Source organism: Mauremys mutica, chromosome 2 (assembly GCF_020497125.1).
Source record: "Mauremys mutica isolate MM-2020 ecotype Southern chromosome 2, ASM2049712v1, whole genome shotgun sequence".
Taxonomy (NCBI): Eukaryota; Metazoa; Chordata; order Testudines; family Geoemydidae; genus Mauremys; species Mauremys mutica.
This window is the reverse complement of record NC_059073.1, coordinates 202,335,088-202,359,805: the sequence shown is the minus strand read 5'-3', so window position 1 is coordinate 202,359,805 and position 24,718 is coordinate 202,335,088. Positions and strand designations below refer to the sequence as shown.

The 24,718-nt window shown below is 39.6% G+C and overlaps 1 protein-coding gene across 3 annotated transcripts in view; it reads right to left on the bottom strand.

The window, feature by feature from the left end:
* VPS41 (VPS41 subunit of HOPS complex) overlaps positions 1 to 24,718 on the bottom strand; it is a 162,283-nt gene that overhangs the window by 67,173 nt on the left and 70,392 nt on the right. For all 3 annotated transcript variants that reach the window (XM_045007071.1, XM_045007072.1, XM_045007073.1), the window contains 3 exons: positions 12,145 to 12,264; positions 8,717 to 8,863; positions 7,461 to 7,527 (listed from right to left, as the gene is read on the bottom strand). In XM_045007071.1, coding sequence (XP_044863006.1) covers positions 7,461 to 7,527; positions 8,717 to 8,863; positions 12,145 to 12,264 — 334 coding nt within the window. The remainder of the gene's footprint in view (positions 1 to 7,460; positions 7,528 to 8,716; positions 8,864 to 12,144; positions 12,265 to 24,718) is intronic.

The following is a 24,718-nucleotide window of genomic DNA, read 5'->3' as shown; positions in this document are numbered from 1 at the left end:
GACATAAATATACACAGAGAAGATCTGCAAGTGATTGCATTTGGACTAGAAAGGTGCATTTTGTATAACCCTAGATGTAGATCCAGGACACAGTGATTTTCCTTTCCATTTTAGAAGAATCTGAGCATAGATAATGAATGTGTTACCACTAGTTACCACTAATTTAATTAGAACAAGAAGGAAATGCACTGTAATCTTGAGTGATAAAAAAAAAGAAAGGATCATAAAAGAAATGGGGAGGAAAGAGGAGAAATAATCATCCATTAAGTAAGAAAAACCGCTATGAAATAAGAGTTAAATGTAACATTTGTCTCTAAAGGAATAAGCAAATATATATATAAAAATTAACACAGACACTGTGACATCATTGTGGGATGAATGCATCACATAAGGTTAAACATTCAAACAATATCCCTGGGTAGAATATGCTGACATTTTTAATCCTCTATGCAATTATTTTGTTCTGTCCTGCAAGATTGACAATGCTGCTCGGAATATATCACGTTTTGAGTGCAGATTTTAGAACAGCTGATGTCAGAAACATTATCTACATAATATATCTTGCTCCTGACATTCAATTTAGCATTTAAGGGCTGAAAGGAATACTCAAAGCAGAGAGTAAGAACTTGAATAAGACAAAATAAAATGGACAAAATGAAAAACATTGGTTACAAGGAGGGCAGAAGAATATTTATTGACAACTTATCAAATGGTGGCTAAAGAAGATGTCTTCTGCTCTGAGACACATTTTTAAAAGATAGGATTCAATTTGGGGGAAGAACATGGCACTTAGTGACATCTTTAGAAAGAGAATGGGTAAAACATTCTAAATAATCTAAATTCCATTGACTTTCAAATGAGACTACAGTTCCTAGAGTCAATTAGGCACTTTTGAAAATTTTATCCTATTTGTCCACCGAGTGGTGAAGATGGGATAAACTAAAACAGCTGTTGGGCAAGAACGTTGCAGTAAGTTTTGTTCTCTGAGTTTCATTTTTCTGGTTTCAAGTTCAGCTTCTCTATAGTTCATCCTCTTCAAGAGACCTTGTTGAAATACAATGCTATAGTTCTCTTACTACGGTCTTGAACAAAGAACATCTAGTACAAATGCTTCTTGTTTATCTGATAAAAGGCTTTGAAACAGCTAATCAAAATTAGGAAGGAAATGAAACTAGTTTTTAATAGTACATGAGAGGCCATACATCAGAAAGCAAGGACTCAATGGGAACTCTGCCTTTTTGTGGAAGTACAGTGAAATAGTCCATATAAGAATCCTATATTTGTACTCAAAGGCAGCAGTGTGCCTCTACAGTTCACTGTAATTCTTTTCCTGAAATTACATCGTGTCCTATGTGAGCAATAAAGAGACTATCTACTGACTGAGAATGCATTCAAATGACATTCTAATAAAACATTATTTTACTTGAGTTTCTATAGGAGGAGCACTTTATAGGATATAACTGATACCAAATGTCAGCTCCTCTGTGTACCCCAGACTTGGCATCAGTATAAGATTTTGCACAGGATACACAAGATGGGTTTTCTCACAACCTCAAGGAGGGTTACAAACTGGTTCCATGGCTCACAGACACCACATGGGTAGGATGGGAGAGAAGGTGGTCTCAAAAGGTGGTTTCTGTTGCAACATGGGAAGGTTCAGAACTAGTGGGGCGTTCATCCACGAAAGCTTATGCTCCAAAATGTCTGTTAGTCTATAAGGTGCCACAGGGCTCTCTATCGCTTTTCATAGATTAAAAAAATCACTAGTCAACCACTCCTAACCTGGCCTGAAAGACACAAACCAAAGGACTAAGGATTTTCACTATTTCAGTGTAGAATATGATTTCATTAGCTAGGATTAGGGCTGATTAGTACCTGTCAACACTGAATTTGCTAGGTGTGATAAAGCAAAAAATATTATGCTAGATAAAGCTAGGGTTCTGTTAAACTCTACATGATTAACAGCTGCCACTTTACTGGATACTGATGTAGAGTGGAATCAAATGGAAAACTTGCTCTTAAAACCAAACACTTGTCATTACTTTAGACTCTCAAATTAGAAATGGAAGAGAACAATTAGGTCCATCCCCTTGGTAGTGCAAGATGGTCCCTATATTAAAAGATGTAGTGCACAGTGTAATGTCAGCAGCATTGAGATTTGCTGCATAACTGTACTACCCAGAATACATAGCAATTATGAAACATTTACATCACTTTTGTGGAACTAAGCAAATCCTTATCTATGTCTTCCCCAATACTGCTGAGTATTTAACTTTGTGAAATGTAGCAACATATTGTAGTGCTGCTGAAAACATCCCATCACTTTTTATTATCTCACAGCAATGAAGTCGTCAATGGGAACGTTTCCCACCATTTACAGCATATATTTCTCCAGACAGAGGCCTATAGTTAGGGCCCTACCATATTCACGGCCATGAAAAACGCCTCACGGACTGTGGAAATCTGGTCTCCCCCCATGAAATCTGGTCTTTTGTGTTTTTACCCTATACTATACAGATTTCAAAGGGGAAAACCAGCGTTTCTCATACTGGGGGCCCTGACCCTAAAGGGAGTTGCGGGGGGAGGAAGAGAAGGGTTGCAAGGTTATTTTAGGGAGGTTGTGGTATTGCCACCCTTACTTATGCACTGCCTTCAGAGCTGGGTGGCTGGAGAACAGCAGCTGTTAGCCGGGCGCCCAGCTCTGAAGGCAGCAACCCACCAGCAGAAGTGCAGAAGGGTGGCAATATCATACCATGCCACCCTTACTTTTGTGCTGCTACCTTCAGAGCTGGGTGCTGGAGATTGGCGGCTGCTGACTGAGGGCCCAGCTCTGCAGGCAACAGCGCAGAAGTAAGGGTGGCAATACCATACCATGCCATCCTTACTGCTGCGCTGCTGCTGGCAGCAGTTCTGCCTTCACAGCTGGGCTCCCGGCCAGCAGCTGCTGCGCTACAGTTGCCCAGCTCTGAAGCAGGGGTAGCAGTACTGCACCTCACCTATAATAACCTTGCGACACCCCCCCCCCAACTCCTACAATTACAAGAATGTGACATTTCAGATTTAAATAGCTAAAATAATGCAATTTATGGCTTTTTAAAAATCCCATGACCATGAATTTGGTAGGGCTCTACCTATAGTCCTCAAGGAAATCACACAGAATCCTTGTCATCTTTTGTGGACAGATTAACAGATTTTTAACAGCTAAAAATATTGATGGCCTCAAAGGTGAGCTTTGCTTCACAAAAGTACATTGAATGGGAAACTATGGGCAACTTCAGCAACCAACAGGGGAGGAATATGGCAGCCTTCAGATCACGGTATTAGCCTCACTTATTTCATCAGGCATTTTGCTAATTATTAATATGGCCTTTTTTGTCATCATGTGAGGCTAAAAAGGGGTAATAGCAGTATTAGGTTTATTATATGGGTAGTATGGTGTTTTGTTTGTTTATTTATTTTTATGGCTTAAGATGAAATGTTCACATAAATAAACATACAAAGAAGTTGGCATTTAACCACTGGTGACAATTTTCTGCTCAGCGTGGTCACTAATTAGATTTTTTTTTTGAAGTTCTTACAACGCTAGCGTAGAGTATCTCTCTTTATGAGCCAAACTGAAATATTCAGCATCTTCGTCCAAAACCCAAATTGGTTGTCACAACGTCCACGTCAATTAAAATCCAAAATCTGACTATCCAGTGGCTGAAATTCACCAGTAGCAATTTCACTAGGAAACGTGTATGGATTGATCCGTAGTTCTGTGACCATTCCTCAGGACACAAAGGTGTGCCGGGGAGCACATCTGCTATACATGCAATTTTACACCAGTTAGAATTCTACCTTACTTGGAAAGAACGACTGTCCAGAGGTGTTATAGATCGGTTAGAACCTGGACTTGGAATACGTCACCTGGGGTGAAATTCTGTCTACCATGAAGTCTTTAGGAGCTCTGCCACTGACTTTAAGGGGACAGGATTTCATCTTACATTTTACTCTCAAATACCACTGAATGACATTGAACAAGTCGCTTCTCCCTTTGTGCCTCTGTTTACTCCTCTGTAAAACAAGAGCAATCCTTACCTACCTCAAGGGGATTCCAAGAGAATTACTTAATGTTTGTGATACGTTGTGTGATCTTTGGTGAAAGGCATTATGTAAGTGGAAAATATTAATTATTTCCTACCCTTTAAAATAAGCATCTTATATTGCTTTTTAGGTCTTCGCTGAGGAAAGGATCCCTATTCAGGTTAGTGCATAAGCACATGCTCAAATTTATGCATATTTAGAGGAATTAAACAAGTGCTTAAGTTCTTTCCTGAACTGCAGCCTTAGCATGCAGATCAATCTATGTTTTTATGTATATGCTAAAACTCTAAATGAGTGTTAAAGTTTATTTTTAAATAAAAAAAGTAATGCAGAAGCAAACGACAACGGGAATGGCTTAGTGCAGTATAACAAACAGCAAGAACTCTGAAATCAGACGGAGTAAGCACTGAGATCAAAAACCCTTTTAAAAGATCACAATGGTCTTTAGTCCAAGTTAAGCTTGTAATTCAAAACCAATACTTTCTAATCAATATGGTACCTTCACTGTGGTAGCTGACAGAGCTTAACTGATACAATCAGCTCATCTAATAAACTGTTACCCAAGCAGCAACATTTGTGGAGTTTATCTAAGAACCATGCAAGCAGTGAATTGTAGCATATAAAAGACAAGACAAAAAAGGTAAAATTATTACATCATCATTGCTACTAGACTGAAAGATACCAAGTTACTGCTGCAACATATGCCTTAACATCTGAAACCTGTCCAGATGTTTGATATGATTTCTCTAAGGCATAACCAAGGCATTAGTATTTTAAAAGGAGAAGTACAGTTAGAACAGTTTAGTATCATTTTTCTCTCATGTTATGGGATAGCCTGGTTTAGAAGCAAGATAGATGCCACCTTTATTTCCTGACTGTACTACCATCAGGAAACAAACCATCACAGAATGAGATGACGAGAGAGAACTTGCTTTATAATACTTGGCATCTTTGCTTTCCAACGTAAAATTTAAGGAGCAGGAGTTGTTCAGTTTTCTATTCAACAAGCTGTAAGCCACTGTAAAATGTTTACACTCTCTTGATGCCAATATACTGTTACAAACACATGAACTTCTGATGCACTAGGACCATGACTCTAGAGTGGTGCAAATCTGAGCACTCTTAACCTTCAAGGAGGAACTGTTATCAGTCCTATAAGTATCTTGAAGAGCAAAGATCCAAGTGTGATGCGTCATAGTCCACCTCTGGGATTCATTCATCATGTGAAGTTTTTGGGGGGAAGGGAGGAGCCTCAATATGACAACAGTTAGTGTGTTTGGTTATTTGTTTGATTTTTTACAAAGTAAGATGCCCAGATGTTATGACAAAATTGGTCATTCAACCACTGATCGTAGTTTCTTGCTCACTGAATTTCATTTGCTTTAAGTTCTGTGCATTAAATGCACATACAGTAAGAGTACAGTATCTTACTTGACATACTAATGTTTTCTGCCAAAAATCAAACTGGTTGCTGTGCTGTCCACTGAGATTACCAGATCTCATTATCCAATACCTCAAAGTAAAGTTTAAACTACAATAAAACTGAAACTGATGCCACTGTATGATACAATGTTCTTTAGAAAGATCTTCTAAAAAGGTATCAAAAGCTATTGTAATCTCTATTGAGACTTGAACAAATGATGCTCCCCAACCTTATGCCCATATTTTAAGAGTGCTGTTCAGAGTATTCAGCAGAGCTGTCTCAGTGCTGTGACCTGAAACCAGAAAGGAAAATCTCAAGCAGATTCTTAACAGGTAAGTGAGATAAAACACTGATCCTCAAATATACACTGAAGACACTGTGCTGAAAGAGGTAAGATCAAGAAGTTCCCTCCACAAAAATCTCTAGCCTTCAGACATGTGTCTAGGCAATTTGATAAGAGCCTAACTTTTTTTTTTTTAAATGAAGTTCCAGAAGACAGAGTCAAGTAAGGTCAACTACCTGTGTATATATTAGAGTCACTCCTGAAAAACTAAAAGCTGTTTTTGATAATTTATTATATAAACTATCCCATTTTATTATTTTCTAAAGGGGAAACTCAAAAAGCTTTTGGGTACTGAAAGATGCAGATGATCTGAGAGTGGAACACAAGGTTAAACTTCTCCTTCTACTTATGATTTTCTCATAAATTATATAGTTCTCCATTCAGATGATTCTGTAGGGAAAATAGAACAGTGCTCAATAAACATGTTTTGTAATCCTTGTAAGTCAGTTAATTGTCAGGTATTCCTTCCTCTCAAAGTATCCAGACTTCTTGCATGTGCAGATGGAGTCTGAGGATCATCCTGGTTAATTTTCAGAATTTTTCTTATGGATCTAGCCCAATCAGTACTAGTTGCTAAATACAGTAATATATGAAATTATGACATTTGCCTGAAATCACTATCAAAATGAACAGTACAAATTTATTTCCTGTGGAATCACTTGGTTCAGTGTCCTGAAGTTAGACAACAGAGAGTGAAATCCTGCTCAATGGAAATCAATAGGAATTTTACTATTGATTTCAAACAGGGCCAGGCTGGAAACCAATTTTGTATGGAAACCAATTTTATCTAATCCAATGCCCTCATAACAGAGAACCAGGTAAGAGTAGAGGTTCTCAAAGTGTGGTCCATGCACTGCTTCCACATATCCACAGAGTTGTTTTTGTCACAATGGGGTGACAGCTTTCACTCTTTCAAGAGGTTATGCTTCCTGCTAGTCACAGTCCAGAATAGAAATATCTTCCAGGGACTCTGGGGGCTTTTTACTGTTTAATTAAACAAAACAACCACTCCTCCAATCTTTTTTTCCCATCCTGCTTTGTACCCTGCTTAATGCATCTGTTTGTCAGGGTTTTTTTCCCATGTATATTCAATGGCGACCAAAAAGTTACACACATGACCAGAACTGAAAGGGTAACAAAATGGAGGCAGAAGCAAACTACAAAGCAACCTGAGGACATTGGAGCAGTAGAGGCTACACAACACTACGCTCAAGAGACAGAAAATGGAGGGTAGGTGATGAGCAAGGTAATCAAGCAGCACATAGCTACCTGAGAAGATGTGGGATTGGGAAATTAGGAGCTATGGCACAACCAATCTCTGTTTTAAGAAGAGGGCCACAACAGGAAGTTTCAGACTCATGGGGTTACAGAACTCTGAGTGTTCCCAAGACAGAGTTAAGTAAACTTCACAGATTAAAAACAAGGAGGCCTTTGTGTTATTTCAAATTGCTACCTCCAAATGAGCCACGGAGAACCTAACTGCTACTGCAGTTATTCATTCTGAAATGAGAAAACAAGCCTTCCAAAATTACATAATATTGAAATTTATCTGTGAAAATCTTTTCCGTTATTTTTAAAAAGAAAGTGACACAGTTTGTGGGGTCATACTTATTTCTACATAGCGGCTGGGCAGGTCTCGCATTTCACTGGCATGCCGTTCCTTTACCGAACATATCTAGAAAACAAAGATTTTATTCAGTGCTATTCATCTCAAACTATGTTGCATTTTGAAGCACTTAGAGATATATGCATTATTAGAGCTTTAACATAGCCTGGGCTTTGCATTGTTGTAAGCTGGGCAATTACTATTTACCATTATCATTTAGAAGGAGACCATTAAAAACTGATGGAGCTGCAGGAAAGTGCTACTGTAACCCACAGCCACACAAATAAACATTGGAGGAGAAAGGAAAAATGACTCAATTTAAAATCTGGTTGCTGTGGTTCATACAGATTAGTAACTATGGGCTCAATTTTTGTGTGACCTCCTTCTTCCATTGAGTGGCCCCTCAAGCTTTTCAGTGGAACTAAAGTACTGCTCACTCTGAGTAAGTGTGGCAGAACCAAGCCCTGTCCATTTGTTTAACTGATTTACAAAGCACTCTTGGTCTAAGTGTATGAATGTTATGAAACTGATACAATTTGCAAATATAAAAACAGATGCAAAACTTTTAATTAAACCTCATAGCACAGAAAACTCTTCCAAGATTTTAATGTCACAAAAAAGCATTTTTTAAAAATTATGTTTCCCATCTCACTGTATCCTCCCCCATACCATTTGCTCATACCAGCCATTTTTAAGTTTCCCACTGAGCACTAATATAGCACTCTGTTATTAGAAAGCATCTAACATTCTTGTAACAAACTTATCAAGTATGAGTCTCAGCAAATCATACATGTCTCCAGTGCACGTGTTTAAAAGGCCAGCTCCCTGCTAAAACAGGATTGAAAGAAAAATATTCCTTTCCATTTCCATGGCTGAAGGAAACTGTGTCCATTTCAGCAGTCACAAAAAACCCACCTCATGACAAGCTGTTTCTGCTTATGCTAATAAAAATAAATGAATTTGACAACTCTCTAGGTGCTTTCAGAAGAGGTAATCTCTTGAAGACACAGAAGAGAAAAATGTCCCCGGGGATTATACACACCGTATGTACAGAGAAATCTGTCCGACCACTGGGTGTCTGTCATTACTCCTCCTCATGAGGGTCAGCCCAATGATATTTCTATGGCCACAGGAGTTCTGCACACAGTTGTCAAACCAAATTCCATTCTTTTCAATTGTCTTTGCTTTTCAAAACTAATCTTTTGTTTTTCTGACTGTGATAACAGCAAGCATTTATTACAAGGACAGGTAATTATACCTTTACTGAAGTTCCCCAGCCAATAATCAGTGTTAAATTATCTTTCCAGCAAAGGCTGCAGGGATACATATCTGGGCGAAGACTTATATCATCACGAGGCACATTGGTAATTCTTTGCTTGGAGATCATGTCAAGTATCTTCACACCCTGGAAGTTAAATACAATCCAGTCTTACTTACTATGCCATCTCTCCTACAAACTGCATCTCAAAACATTTTGTGGTGTTCGGCATTACATGACAGCATATTCAATCTATGGCATAAGTTACAGCTGTGTCAAAAGAATGTATGGCAGAAATATGTAAGTGTTCAATATTAAGACCAATATAACCCAGGAGAAGAGAAGAGAAATTAAAGAGGTACAAGCAAGGGAGACATATTTTAACCCATTTAATAAGTGGTAGGACAGGATATAGAGACACAGTAATGAGGAAAAGAAAAAGCAGGCAGATAGCAACATCTGAGACAGAAGGCGCTCCAGAGCAGAAGGATCTTGTGGAATTGTGGGAAGGAACAGAGAGAAGGCAGGGGCTGGATGTGCAGATGGAGTCAGGAGACGAAAAAGAGGAGCATCAGCGAGGTATCAGCGCCACTGAAGTAGAAGACAATGTTTTTTTAAAGCAAACTAAACTCAAAATTTAAAAAGCAAACAAACAAAAAAACCCCACCACAACCAAAAGAAATAGAAAGTACCTAGTAGAAAGCTGCAGTGTTTCTTTTATTAAGTTTGCTAGCAATTACCCACTCTAGAGGGAGAAGCCTAGTGAGGTTTGCAAATTTGTCTGGATATTTTTGGGGAGAGCATGACCAGATACAGGTAAAAGGTGCTATTGGTTAAGCCTTTCCATAACTGTTCGCTAACAGCCAAGGAGGAGACTCCACAGAGGTTAATGCTGCTTAAAACAGCATTACCTCTCCCAATGAGATCTCTTTGGCTTTATCTGCAAGCAGAGAAGATGATGATGCTACAAAGGATGGCCAATCCCCTGCTCCAGCATCTCTGAGACCAGCCCCACCTTCAAAATCTTGCTGAGCCATGCTGGGGAGCACTAAAAATTCCCTAGCATGTGTTAACATAGCACTGTTTGAAAGAGAACCAGTTAGTGCACCACATGCTAATGCAGAGCAACATTTACACCCATCTGGTGAAGACTAAAGCACTGTGTAGACAAACCCTTAGTCTTTTAGCTCAAACTGAAAAGGCTCATGCTCTTAGCTCTGGAGGTTCCCAGTAGATAAACCCTGTGTTGCTTAACTGTAAGCCCTGTAACTAGCTCATGCTAGTTTACGCTATCATATGCCAGCAATGCCCCTGTGCTATGTACATCGGCCAAACTGGACAGTCTCTACGGAAAAGGATAAATGGACACAAATCAGATATTAGGAATGGCAATATACAAAAACCTGTAGGAGAACACTTCAACCTCCCTGGCCACACAATAGCAGATCTTAAGGTGGCCATCCTGCAGCAAAAAAACTTCAGGACCAGACTTCAGAGAGAAACTGCTGAGCTTCAGCTCATCTGCAAATTTGACACCATCAGCTCAGGATTAAACAAAGACTGTGAATGGCTTGCCAACTACAAAACCAGTTTCTCCTCTCTTGGTTTTCACACCTCAGCTGCTAGAAGAGGGCCTCATCTTCCCTGATTGAACTAATCTCGTTATCTCCAGCCTGCTTCTTGCTTGCTTATATATACTTGCCCCTGGAAATTTCCACTACATGCATCCGACGAAGTGGGTATTCACCCACAAAAGCTCATGCTCCAAAACGTCTGTTAGTCTTGTGGCACCTTATAGACTCTTTGCTCCTTTTACAGATCCAGACTAACACGGCTACCCCTCTGATACCTGACATCATGCTGTCTGTGGCTCAGGCACAGAGGGGAACTATAGATTCAACCTGGTGGCTATTTCAGAATACCAGAGGTCCAAAAGATTTGTACACAACATGTCAAAAAGAACACAAGGGGAGAATAAGACCAACATGGTAACACACAGACAGTTATGAGGACACAAAAGGCATTCTATAAAGTGGACTCAACAGTAAGGAACACTAACTGCACTGGATAAGGAGTACATTGGAAATTAAAAAGGCTAAGAGAAAAACAAAGGGTCAAGAGTCAAATATATTAATCTTCTGGAGGGCAAGCATCACTTCACTTTCAACATAAGGAAAAGCCTGGCTGTGACTTTTTTGGTCTCTGACAGATGGCGTTCAGCATGTTATTAGTATTCCATGTTCCTATGTGATACTCTCTAGAGACACCTCTCTTCAACTGTCAGATCTACTCCCAGCAGAGTCTCATAGAATAAATATTTTAATTGCATGGCTCTGAAAAGAATGGACCATCAGCAGTGGTCACGCAGGAAGACAAAACAGCCATTGAAGCTGCATTCTCCAACGGTAGTTGTCCAGAAGAAGCATGTCACCAGTACATCCATGCAGCAGATTTGGCAGGCAATGCCGGTTGATTATATATAAATTAATTCTAAAAATGGACCAGAGCAACTACTGAAAGAAAGTCATTGAATACTTCAGCTTCAAAAAGTAATTAATAGAAAAAGGGTACCATATTCAAAAGGGCTAAAATCCCATTTTCATAAGTGACTTGGGTTCCTAAGTGCCTAAGTCACGTTTGAAAATGAGACTTAGCTGCTTTTGAAAATGCTACCCACACTAGCTACTTGTCACTATTGGGCTTTGGCATTTTACTCAATTTAGGCCTTGACCTTGTAGTTTGATATGCAAATGTAGGTGAAATTCCATGGTTTGTGTTACCCAGAAGATCAGACTAGATGTCTACAGTGGTTCCTTTAGGTCTTAATCTATGAAATTATACTTTTAGTAAAAAGAGTCGATTTTCTGCTAAGTATTTTCCAAGGAGGACTCCCAAAGGCCTATCCAAATTAGGAATTTAAAATAAATAAATACATTAAAAAAAAAAAAAAGATTGCACCCATGGAACTACACTGATGTTGTTACACAGGTGCAAACCTCAATGTAGACACCATTCATCGGTTTCAAGTAGGGCTCACAATAATGTGATTCAGTATGGCGGCTTCTCAGTGCAAACAGCACTGGTGTCAACCCTGCTTTCCACAGGGGCAGGGTGCATCTCTAATAGGGGTTTGCACAGGTATAAGTCTCTACAGTCCTTCAGAAGAATACAGCAATAGTCAGTGTACTGAAGAGAGAGAGAGAAAATTTACACACCTCAAACATACATTCTTCCCAATGTTTGACTGCATTAATATTCTGAATAATGGGGACAAATGTTTTAATATATCAGAGTATTTTATAAAAGGAGCATTCTGGCAAACTGACACTTTAAAATGCTTCAAGTATCGGCCAAACTTGATGCAACAATACCAGGTAATTTTCCATGTATATTTACTAGAGATGGCAGATACAGTAGTAAATACTTACCATATTATTGGCCCAAGCAATTAAGTGTCCTCTCCACTTTACATTTCTTATGTTTCCTTCTCCTTCGTGTAAAACAGAAGGCTTCCATCTGTTCATCCAAGTCTTCTCATATAACAGCAACTGTGGAGGAGTATAACAAAACCATAGTTCTGTGAAGTAGTGCTATATATAAAATGAAACTTTTTTTGATTAGTAAAAGTATTTCTAATCTGTGTTTGAATTGGAAGAGAAAAAAAAGTATCATCCAACCGAACAAAAAAAGAAGCAATAAGGTCAACTATTTTAAATAGTTTCCAATGTCAAAGCAATACATTTATTATTTCAGAATTAAATCTACTTTAATAATAATAATCAGCTCTTATATGGCACTTAAATGGCTTTGCAAAGGAAGGTGTAATTATACCTGTCATAAAGGTGGGGAAATCAAGGCACAGAGGGATGTGAAGTGATTTGCTCAAGTGTCAGCATGTAAGCGAGAAAACAGAGAATAGAATCCAGATCTTCTGACTCCAGTCCACCAATTTAACCATGGGACCATTACTCCTTTCATCCAATAGGAGATTAGACATAGCTTTTTACGTGTACCGCATAACTAGCACCACTCAAGCAATGGTATTTAGGCTCCAATCCCATGATCTGATCCTTACAGCCATGCAGAACCATCTTTATTTCAATGGGGCTCTACATAGGTATACAGGTCCACCCATGCAGATTAGATTGCAAACTCTTTGGGAAAAGAACCTTGCCTTCTGCCTATAAGAAAGGTTTCTATTATATTTAAAAAACATATACAAAAATTTTAAAAGCGGCAAAGAGTCCTATGGCACCTTATAGACTAACAGACATATTGGAGCATGAACTTTCGAGGGTGAATACCCACTTCGTCGGATGCATGTAGTGGACATTTTAAATAATTAATAATTGATAATTATTTCAAATTTTAAATAATTTTAAATAATTTCTGAAACTAGTAAGTACTTCACAACAAAAGAGAAATAATTCTCAACTAAATGAAGATTGTTTCCAGGACAGCCCAACTGTTTATCCATTCCAGTGTACCCCCAGTACATTTTTATTTAATATGGTTTTTAACATTTCTGGAGGTGCTGTCAGTTCATTAGCAACACATGAAAAAGCCAAAGTCCCTGCCCTGGAGAGTTTACAGTTTAAGGCCCCAATCCTACCAACATTTATTCACATGAGTAACTCAACTACTTCAATGAGTAGCTCATGTGCATACAACAGGACTACTCATATGTAAAGTTATTCCCTGCAACGACTTATGCATGTATTGCGGACTAACTCAACAAACTAAAATACCAAGGAAACATTTCAAATGCCAGAAACTATTACAGACAACCTTGACTACACATGGAACATTTTTTCTCTAAATGCTTAAATGATTTGGATGATCAGAGATGATTGTTTTAAAAACACACCTTTATCAGAAACAAGGCTTCAGGTGATAGCTATACAGCCTGCATGTCTTCTGAATGACCACAAGATGGCACCAAAAGACAGATATTTCCAGAAAAAGTTTAATTGGAGGCAGAAAATGGAAGTTTTATCAGCAAGTTTTACATGTCAAATGCACTGCAGAGAGAACACTTTCTAACTTAACACATGCCTTACAATCTCTCCCCCGTGAAAATGAAATAATTTCACTAACAGAGCCTACATAGCAGTGACACCTGTCAATGTCTTTGGATAATTGTTTCTTTGTTCATATAATCTATGAACAAGTCACAAACAAAAGAACTTTAAGTGGCATGAATCATTTGACTTGGTTGCTTTAATATAAAGTTAAGCTGAACTGAAAAATGATGACAAGAGAACTTTAATATAAGGAACTCAGAAATTGCTCCTGTTGGTGGCTATATAAAATTGGAAATGTTTTTGCTAACTTACATTATATTAAAGAAAGGCTTGATGGAAAAAAAAAATAAAGTTATTCTTCAAGTGTTTTTTTTAATTCTTTTAAGTTAAAGTACTTCAAGTATGTGATATCTATTTAACTAGACAAAAGTGTTGACTTTATTATTCATACCAGTATTAAAAGTGGCTACATTTATAGTGAACAATATTGATTGCAAATTGAACCCATTTCTCTTTGTGAACAGATTGTGATCATTGAAAATATATTTGTTATTCATAAGTATTCATTGAGTTCCCTTGAAAGAACACTTTTAAACCTTCTCTCTATTATATGTAGTTTTGTTAAGGCTCCCACAGTGAGTGACAAACTTTTAAGATTAGCGAATAATGAACAATCAACAGTAAACTTGTGTACTTTTGGTACAAGTTTTCAAGTGTTTATTCATTCAGGATAAATTCCTGGCACTTTCAGAATGTATGATCTTTAAAATACAAGCTGCTGAATTAGAACAAACTGAATATATTTACAAAAATATGCACAAAGCAGTGTTTAAGGACAGATATACCCCACTGTTTGGTCCTGTATATTACCTATTGTTGGCCAAACACACCGGAAAAAAAGATGAGGTTTGTAACAAGGAATTTCAGTAACTCCTCACTTAACGTTGTACTTATGTTCCTGAAAAATGCGACTAAGTGAAACGACGTTAAGCGAATCCAATTTCCCCATAAGAATGAATGTAAATGGGGGGGGGGGGATTAGGTTCCAGGGAATTTTTTTTGCCATACATTACAGTACTATAGTTGGGAGGTGCCCCCGCCTTACCCCACACAGGCACAGTCCACTGGCACTGGAGACAATGAGGCAGGCAAGGAGGCTGAAGGTGTTGTAGGCTAGGAGAAGCACATTGTGCAGCAGCAGCGGCAGCTTCCCCTACTGTGCAGGCACCAGGAGCTGGGGGCTCAACTCTTGGCCCACCCATGACACCCCTTCCCCCAAGTCCCACCCTTTAACCTGCCTCTTCTTCCCCTCCCTCCCCCTTTACTCCACACGCCGCGTCCTCGCTCCTCCCCCCCTCTCCCCGTCTCCTGCCCGCGACAATCAGCTGGATTGTCGCATTCAGGAGGCAGAAGGGAGGCGCAAGGACATGGCGTGCAAGCTCCCCTCCCTCCCCTGCCTCCTGAACGCTGCAACCCAGCTGATTGCTGTGGGCTGGAGGCAGGGGAGGGATGGGGGAGCTGCGCCGCATCTTCGCTCCTCCCCCACTCCCTCCTGCTCGCAGCAATCGGCTGGCTTGCGACATTCAGGGGGCAGGAGGGACAGGGGAGGAGTGAGGACTCAGCGCACAGTCTCCTCCACTCCCTCCCAACTCCTGCCCATGGCAATCAGGGGAGGGAGGGGGAAGGCACTGACCCGCAGGGTCTGCCAGCGGGCAGGAGGAGCTGGGGGGAGGGGCGTAGAGGAACTGATGGGGGGCTGCCAGCCGTGGACAAAGCAGGCAGCGAAACAACATTATAGCGAAGCATTGCACAACTTTAAATGGAGCATGTTCTGTAATTAAGCAGGGACGTAAGATCGAAACAACGTTAAACGAGAGGACGTTATGTGGGGAGTTACCGTAAATTAAAACAACAGCAAAGAACCGATGGCCATTATAACAAATGATTTCCAGAGGTTCTGAGAACCTCAACTCCAAGCCTCCAAGGGAAATGTGGGTGCCCAACACCTCTGAAAATTAGGCCTTAAACTTAATACTCTAGAGAAATTTAAGATTTCCAAAATAAATGTGTCAAGTATCAGAGGGGTAGTGATAACTGTGATAATTTTTAATTATCAAAAAAAGTGATAATTTTTGCTTACATTAGTTCATTCAAATAGTGCTAAAAACTTTCCTCAATAATATAAATTTAGTAGAAAAAGTATTAACGATAGATTTGAAGTTCAACTAAATACTATTTGAATGTCAACTATTTCCTAAAGCATTATATAGAATAGGCAATGTTACATTATTTAGACCCACAATACACATCAGCTTAGAATTATTATATTACGGTAGGCAATGCCTTTATGGATTCTTAATACCTATTTAAACCCACCTGCCTATAGTGAAGAATATTTTTGTGGGGGGAGAAAGGGGAAGGAACATCTACATATTGCACCATGGAAAGCCTGTTTTGAAATCTCACCCCAACACAACAGACAACCCCTGCCCTGAATAATTTATAGGCATAAGCCCCAAACACTTACATGTGCCTACCTTTGCGCACATTAATAGTTCCCCCATGAAATGCAAAACAAGTGTTTGCAGAATCAGAGCCTACAAAGACAAAGGCCAAGAGAAAAGAAGAATTGCTATCCCCATTTTGCAGATGAAAAAAGAAAGACCCTACTCCGGAAAACGTCCCCATCCAGGACAGTACTTACACATGTGCCCTGAGTTAAGCACATGAATATGGTGTTTTCCTGAACTGGGGCCAGAGATGAAGTGACTTGTTCCATGTCACGGAGTCTGTAGCAGAGGAGGGAGTTGAACCCAGTCTCCTAAATCTCAAACCAGTGTCCTAATCACAAGGTCATCCTTCCATTTCCAAAAGTACAACAGTAACTAATACTGGTGCCAACAGAAATAACTCCTAATCTAGTGGCTTCAATAAGACAATATTCTTCTCTCAAAAATGTTATACTAATTTAACTGCAATAAAACTATACACCATATTTTACTGACATTTAATAAAATCTCTCTCTTTTTTCCTCAAAATACAGCCACCTTGAGACTCACTGAACATGAATGTTCTACAAAGCATTTTAGGAGTTTGTAATCCATTGAGCATATTTCTCTTAAAAGCAGTTGGTTAATTTATTTAATTCATCTTCCACACAGCTACAATATTGAATTGTCATTATCACAACACCAAAAACAATTTAAACTCAATGGGAGTTATGTAGAGAGAGAAAAGAAAAGTTTCCTAGACAGGGTTTCCCCCGCCCTCTCTCTTTTTGGTTGAGGAAGGTATTTTAGGGCTTTACTTCCCATAAATCCACTTTCTGGCAGCTAGCACTCTCAGTATTTATTTTTCAGCCGCAACAGCAGCAAAATCACTTCCTTGCATTCTCTACAATATCCTTCATTCATCTCTCTGTTTTGTACTGACAGATCTCTCTAGTTCTTTGTTACAGTACAGCAGTGTTTAAGATGCATATCCCAACATCTCCTGCTTGTATAATGTATCACAATATAATATGGCTGCAATAAAACAAGCAAGCTAAACCTTCTCTGACATCACACTGGGTACTGGACTTGACCCCTCTTTCCTCACCATTACAGAGAAGGGGTGTGCAAAGCTCTGCCACACTGGAGTCTTCTTGGTTTCTCACCACTTTGTTTCTTTTATGGTGTTTTAATGAAAGACTCCTCGGGATTTTTCTAAATGTTGAATAAGGATCCATATGCCTATATTCAACCACTGTGCTGCTAACTGTTGCAACAGTAGGAGAAGCCTGCTGAAATGTATTTGTTGGTAGCTTGTTCGATGGGATGAGCAGAGGACTTTTTGATGTTAAAACTGAGTCAATGTAATTCAACTGGATTACTGAACACCATTCTGTGTATCTTGCACTATTAATACATCAGCCTTCTTGGAGAGAGCTCAGAACTCTTCTGTGGAGTGCAGCCACTAAAGAGAATAGACTAGTGTTTTGACCTAATGGTGCCTGTCGTGCAATTAGCACTAATCCTAATTACATGTAATCCCAGTCTTTAAACTATGTATAGGAATCCTCAATCATCTGAATAAAGATATCAAAAAGACTACAGCAACAGCATTGTCAATAGGATGAAATTTAAACTGATTTTTTCCCAGCTATCAAATACTATTTTCACAACAATTAAATGAAAAACACTTTTTCCACAAAAAACAAGTTTCAAAGGGAACAAATTGTTCTGTACAGCTAATTTATACATGCAAAATGTGGGATATTACCAATATCTATCACATAAAAATAACATGTTCAACTTATGTAGTTATTTCTTCTTGAAGATACTGAAGAGTTTTACGAACATTTGCACATTATATTTGACACTACTGCAGTGGATGTAGGGAAGCAGCATAGCCATTTTTTTTCAGTATCAAATAAGAGAGGTTAAGTGACAAACCCAAGGTACGAATACACATTAATAACCCAACCTAATACTGTACACTAAGATTTATATTTAACAAGGAACCCAGAATTAGTGAATGTTATATATGTATAGTGCAAATAAACACTCCTGTTATAAATGGCAATGAGCTGGGTGGATTCAAAGAAGTCAGTAGAGGCTGTGGCCAATAAACAGAGGGCCGTTTCTCCCAAATAATCTATAACTAATAACAACATAACTGTGAATAAATTCCATAGCTTCAAACCCAGGAGGATTCAGGGAGACTATTTCTACTGCATTAAATCTTAATTGCTTTAATTGATGGATTCTACTTATCACCAGCACACAAACTGCCAACAGCATGATTTAACCTAAAAATCCAAACTTCTCATACTAAGAAGTTAATTATCTTGTATAAATGCATGTGTATCTTTCTACACTTCATGTATTTTGATCCTTTATGTCTAGAATCTCAGGTACAGCTGTTAAATATTTTTATATACACACATAGATGGATTAGAAATACGATTTACTTGCATACACTACACAAGTGAATTCTAATTCTCTCTCTCTCTCTCTGTGCCTGAGGATGCATATTGTGTTGACTGAGGGGAAAAAACCCAGCAAGTTACATATATTATAATATCTGTTTACTAAGTGAAGAAGACATCACTACTATTAGAGCACTCATCTATTGAATATCACTACATATATCAAGTACATTCAAAAACATCCTACATCCTTGTGAGTTAGTCATAGCTAGAAATTACTTTGGCTTGGTGAATGCTTCAGCCTGTACCCTGTTGAAGGTAAATTACCCAATGCCTGGACACAGATTGCTATAGTATTTGCTCTTACTTCACTTAAACTGGACCTCTCAGTATTTACTGACTGACATTTTACAGCTTACAAAGCAATCTGCCTTTCTTGTCTGGTACTCCTCTTCTACACAACAACGCAATGCCAAACAGCTGACTATCTGGTTTCTAAAAATGGACTATGCTGCAAACAGCATCCTGACAATTTAATAATTTGTCAAAGTAATCCAACCAGCTATTATGAAGTACATATTGTAGGGTTCAGAGGTAAAGGTCATCTGATCACTCAAAAAGCAAAGTTAAACTATTTGCTGACACTAAAAAAAAAAACAGACAATTAAAAATAAAAAAAATCTAAGACATTCTGTGGCAGACCTGCTTTTAACATACAAATTTCACCGCTGTGCTTGTACCAGCAGTTGCAGCTTTATGAGAAGAATGCTATTTCTCTTCCCGTTTGAGAATTGTTCAAGATCTCTATTCTATTTCTGTATTAGAGATTGCCATAAACTGGAAGTGAAACAGAATTTAGAATAACTTGTTTGTGATGTGTCAAGCAGTGGAGCCTATGAACGCTGCCCTGGAATTCTAGTACTGAAAAATTAGTTTGGGGGTTTAAACTAAGTGTTTGCCAAAATGCCAAAGACTTTTCGCTATTGTTCTGGCATGCAAGATAAAGAGTCTAGTGTTCAAACTTGGGCACCTAAATTAGATGCTCTTTAAAAAAAAAAAATGCTTAGAAAATGTATTGGGGACATCCATGTTTGAAAATTATTCCTGGTATCTCCAGCCTCTCTAACAACAGAAATGTATGCCTAATTTTTAAAAAATGACTAGCAATTTTGAGTGCCCAGCTTAAGACATCTTAAAGGGACATGGTTTCCAGAAAGAACTCAGCACCCTTAGCCTAAAAATTACACTCCTTTAAAAGGTGTTTCCTGTTGGGCGCCCAAAAATTGTGGCACTCAGAATCACTAGTCACTCTGAAACATGTAAGCCCTAGAATTAAGTGATTGATTTCATGAGGTGATGAACATCCTTATCTCTTACTGTTTTCAACAGGCTTGTGCATCAGCTGGAATGTGCTAAGTGTCCACACCATCTAGTAAGATAGGCCCACAAAATCTTAATTAACAAACATATACTGGATCAGTGTAGGTAACAGTGGAAAGCATCAGTAACTAATCAATATCCTAGCAATATCCTGAAAAGTGCCTTCACTAATCACTTTTTATATTGCTCAAAGCACAAAGTGTAAAGTCTCATCAATGGCTTTACCAAGAGGAAGAGGTCAGAAGAGCAGAGCAATTTAAAGTACTGTATCTTTGAACAAGAGATAAGTACCCAATAACATGATTTGGAACTTACATATCTTTCAATCTTTCTTCTCAGTTCATTTTGCCTCTAACGCTCCGAATATGCGGGATACTTGTGTTGTTCACTTAACCAATAGGTTAGTAAACACCAGCATTCTAAGGGTTAAGTGAAGAATACCTTTATTTCAGCTTTACCACCCTCATTAGCTAGCTTGCACCCTGTTATTTGTAAAGATTAAACCCTTTTTTCCAGGCAGAAGCTTACTGTCTCCAATAGTTCCCCTTGCCTTGAAGCTCGACTGCCTGCTCTGGCCAGGCATGCCCTGTTATTTACAATATATTATTATTATTTCAGGGTCACCATCATTTGTCAAGTGCTCCATTCAAAATAGTACTGTACTTAATTGCAGAGTTAAGAGAGGACAATGTATTTAGTACCATGCCTATCGCCTCTACTTGAGCTAATATCAGCACTTCCATAAAACACCTACACGTTTCAGGAGAAGAAAACACATTCGTTTCTAACAACCTGCCCGTGGTGCAGCAAAACTATGTCTGAGACCTAAAGAAGAGTTAAGGATTTTCAAAGTGAGAGACTCAAGTGTCTGGCGAACCAATGCCGTTGAGGCCAGCCTGGTGCTATAAAGATTGGAGTGTGCGATCCTGTCTGCGTTTGCATATAAAATTCTTGCTACCAAGAGAATGGGGGGAAACCAAATAGAAGTTTCCCCCTCCAGGAGACTAAGAAGACTTGTCAATGCCCTCAGGCTGTTACCTAATCTCAAACTGAAGAGGCAGCCTGCTCTGTCGGGAGGTGAACAGGTCTATTTCTGGTATTCCCCAGAATCTCTGCTGAACGTTCTGCTCAGACGATCCGCCAGACTGTTTTGGACCTCTGGGAAGCAAGCATAATTGCATTCTTAATGCAGAAAGTCCAAAGGTTCAATGCCTCTTGGCAAAGGGTTTTGATTTGTCGCCTCCCTGCTTGTTCAAATGGAACACAGTAGCAGTGGTGTCCATGATTACTCTACGTTACAGTACAACTTCTGATGGGGGTAGGAAAAATCTGACAGGCCAAGTGAACAGCTCCAAGTTCTCAAACACTCATATGGAGAAAGATTCTGATCTGACCAGAATCTCTGAGTCTGGAGGTTCCCTAAGTGAGATGGGAGATGAAGCATCTGTGATGTCCTGGAGGGCACAGATGGGGCAAATGGAACCCCTCTGCTTACACTGGCAGGGTCTATCCATCAATCCAGCGATGACAAAACACTTACTGGTATGCAGCAAAGAGTTCTGTGGCACTTTATAGACTAACAGACGTATTGGAGCATGGGCTTTCATGGGTGAATACCCACTTCGTTACTGGTATGGAAAGTCAACATCTCTGCTGGATTATGAGGGTAGTGGTAGAACGACTTCAACCACCTCTGCATAACTTTGAGGTGAGATCTTGCATGTTGAAGCACATATGTACAAGCTGCCATGTTGTCTAGAAGTCTCAGGTAATTCTTTGCTGCTGTATGGGGATAACCCTTCAAGTCCCTGTACAGGTTGACTATCACCTGAAACCTGGCATCAGTGACATATACTCTCGCTGTGATAGTCGAGAACCGCTCCTTGTTGATCAACAGCCCTGAGATGCACTACAATCACTGCCATGCACTTTGTGAAGACTCGAGGTGCTGACAACAGGCTGAAGGGGAGGACCATAAACTGCTAATGAACAGCTGCTATAACAAAAACCTCCTGCAACTCTGGTGAATAGCCACACAGAAACAGGCATCTTTTAAAGCAGAGGGCAGAGAACCAGTCACTGGGGTCTAAGAATGGGATAATAGATTCTAGTATAACCACACAAAACTATCTTTTTTATGTATTTGTTGGGGGTTTGCAGGTTTAAATTAGGTCTGAGGCTTCCCTTGGACTTTGGAATGAGAAAATAAACTGGAACAGAATCCATTTCCCTCATGTTGAGGAGGTGCTTCCTCTGTGGCCACTAACTGTATCAGAGACAGAGACTGAACTTCTTGAATTGGAACACTCTCTTGAGAATCATCCCTGAAAAAGGATGTGGATGGTGGGTGGGAAGTGAGAACAGAGGTAAATTGCAGGATACATGGCAGTTCCACCACACTTAGAACTCACTAGTCTGTTGTAATGCGAGTCCAAGCACTTACGAAGCGGAACAACCTACTCCCAAAGGGAAGGGAAAATCAGAGTGAGTGGTATGCTGGCCTCAACTAAGGAATCAAATAGACTGTTTCAGTGCTACAGACTGTTTGTAGGTAGCAAATAGCAGAGGAGAAGGTGATTGAGTCATATGGCCTAGATTGGTCCAGCAAAGCTATCTATTCTATCCTGCAAGATAAGCTGGACTAGAGTGTATATGCCTGAAGACTTTAAGGTTGCTGTAGAATCTTTAAGAGAATGCAGAACCTCATCTGTCTTTGAAAATAATTTTGGGCCTTCAAACAACAAATCCTCCTTTGTCTATTATGTTGTACTTTGGTTAGAATGCCAGATGATTATAGCTAAGGAGCACCTATCCGGAGCTGGCTTAGTTCTAAACTTGGTATCCATCTTCTTGTCTGATTCTGTCAGGGACTTAGCACTCAAACAAGAGAGCCTTTTCTTGTTAGAAGCATTCGACTTCTGCTGCTGCTTGTGCGATAATGGAGACAGAGAATTGTACCTTCTCAACAACACAGAGATGTCACCAAACCTGGCGTATACTCAGAGCTGGAGTACACTCTGAACCCCTGTGTACCAACAGTTAGGATGGGCACAAAGCTGTCTTCATTAGGATGTGTTAATCAAACGTCCCTCCACTTCTTAGTCCCAGTCTTAACCCCCTCCTACAGATAGGGCACTTATGTCTCACATGTCCTTCTCCAGACACATAAAGCAGCGGGAGTAAGGATCACTGACAGGCACAGGTTTGTTACATTCAGAACAGAACTTAAAACCCATGTTCTTAGGCATGCACCTGATCAAGCTTAAAGCTCAAAAAAAGAAACAAAAATGTTCTGTGATAGACCCAGGCCAGGTGGGTACAGCAGAATAGCAGAAGGCAGATATACTGGCCACTGGATTAACAGTTTTCTGTTCCCTGACTGACCAGAGCAGGGGCTGCTCCAGGCTAATGAGAACACCTGACTCTAATTAACCTGTAAAGAGTCAGGTGAGGCCATTCAGTTAATGTGACCACCTGACTCTAATTAAGGCCCTGCTGATACTATAAAAAGGGCTCACTCCAGCCAGGCAGGGGAGTCAGGGAGCCAGAGGAGAGGAAGTGTGGCTGAAGGGCTGGTTACTGAAGACACCCTCAAACCATCGTTAAAGGAGCCCTAAGGTAAGGGTGAAGAAGGGAGAAGCAGGAGAGCTGTGGGGAAGTGGCCCAGGGAAATGTAGCAACTCTGGCAGTGAAAGGTTGGCTGCCAACAACTGCTACCATTAGGGTCCCTGGGCTGGAACCCGGAGTAGAGGGCGGGCCCGGGTTCCCCCACAACCCACCACTACAGGAACATCTCCTGGAAGGGGAAGTCAGGTCCCTGTCAGGACAGGAAGCTGAACAGAGACTGTGGGAGTTCTCTCACCAACCTCCTTGCAGCCTATGATGAAAAGGGCTCAGTAGACTGTAACCCTGGCCCTAGAGAGAGAAGGGCTACGTGGAGGGTCACAGTGAGCCACTGAGGCTAGCATAAACCGCCTAGAAGCGCAGGACCCACAGGAGCAAGGTCAGAGCTCTGCCACAGTTCCTAAAATGAGTACCACTAACTATAACTAATTACAACAATAAAAATCTAGAAACATTTTATCTAACGGCAAAACGTGAAAGAGTACAACAAGGACAAATGCTCCAACTATCGACCGCAGGTGGTGAAAAGGAACTGAGGGTGTTCAGGGCAATTCACCTGTTTATGCTCTCGGCTAGCAGCATGGCCAACCACAGGGCACACACTCTGCCCCACCGGTACAATTATGGGAAAAAGATCTCTGGCTTTGCCACACTGGCTTGCAGACACCTTTAAATAGAAGGGACATGTGCAAGCATTCAAATGGCAAACATCCTTCACTCTTTCTGAAATGACTATATGAATAATCAGGCTTGGCAGAATTAAATTTTTAGAATTTTATAATTTATAATATCAGGCATGTTTGTATTTTTATCTATTTAAATTTTCACAGCTGTGCAATATTATGGGTTTTAAGCATTTTTTCTATTTTTCTATTTTCATCTATTTAAAATTTTCACAGTTGAGGGAAATGATGAGGGTTCAGTCAATGGGTAGGGGGTCAGACAATTATTTAATGACAGCAGACACTGAGATTCAAAAAGTTAAAACTTTATAACCATTAAAACACAAATTGTCAAAGTCATGTCAAAATATACAAAATACATGGCCTGAAATCAAAATCTAAT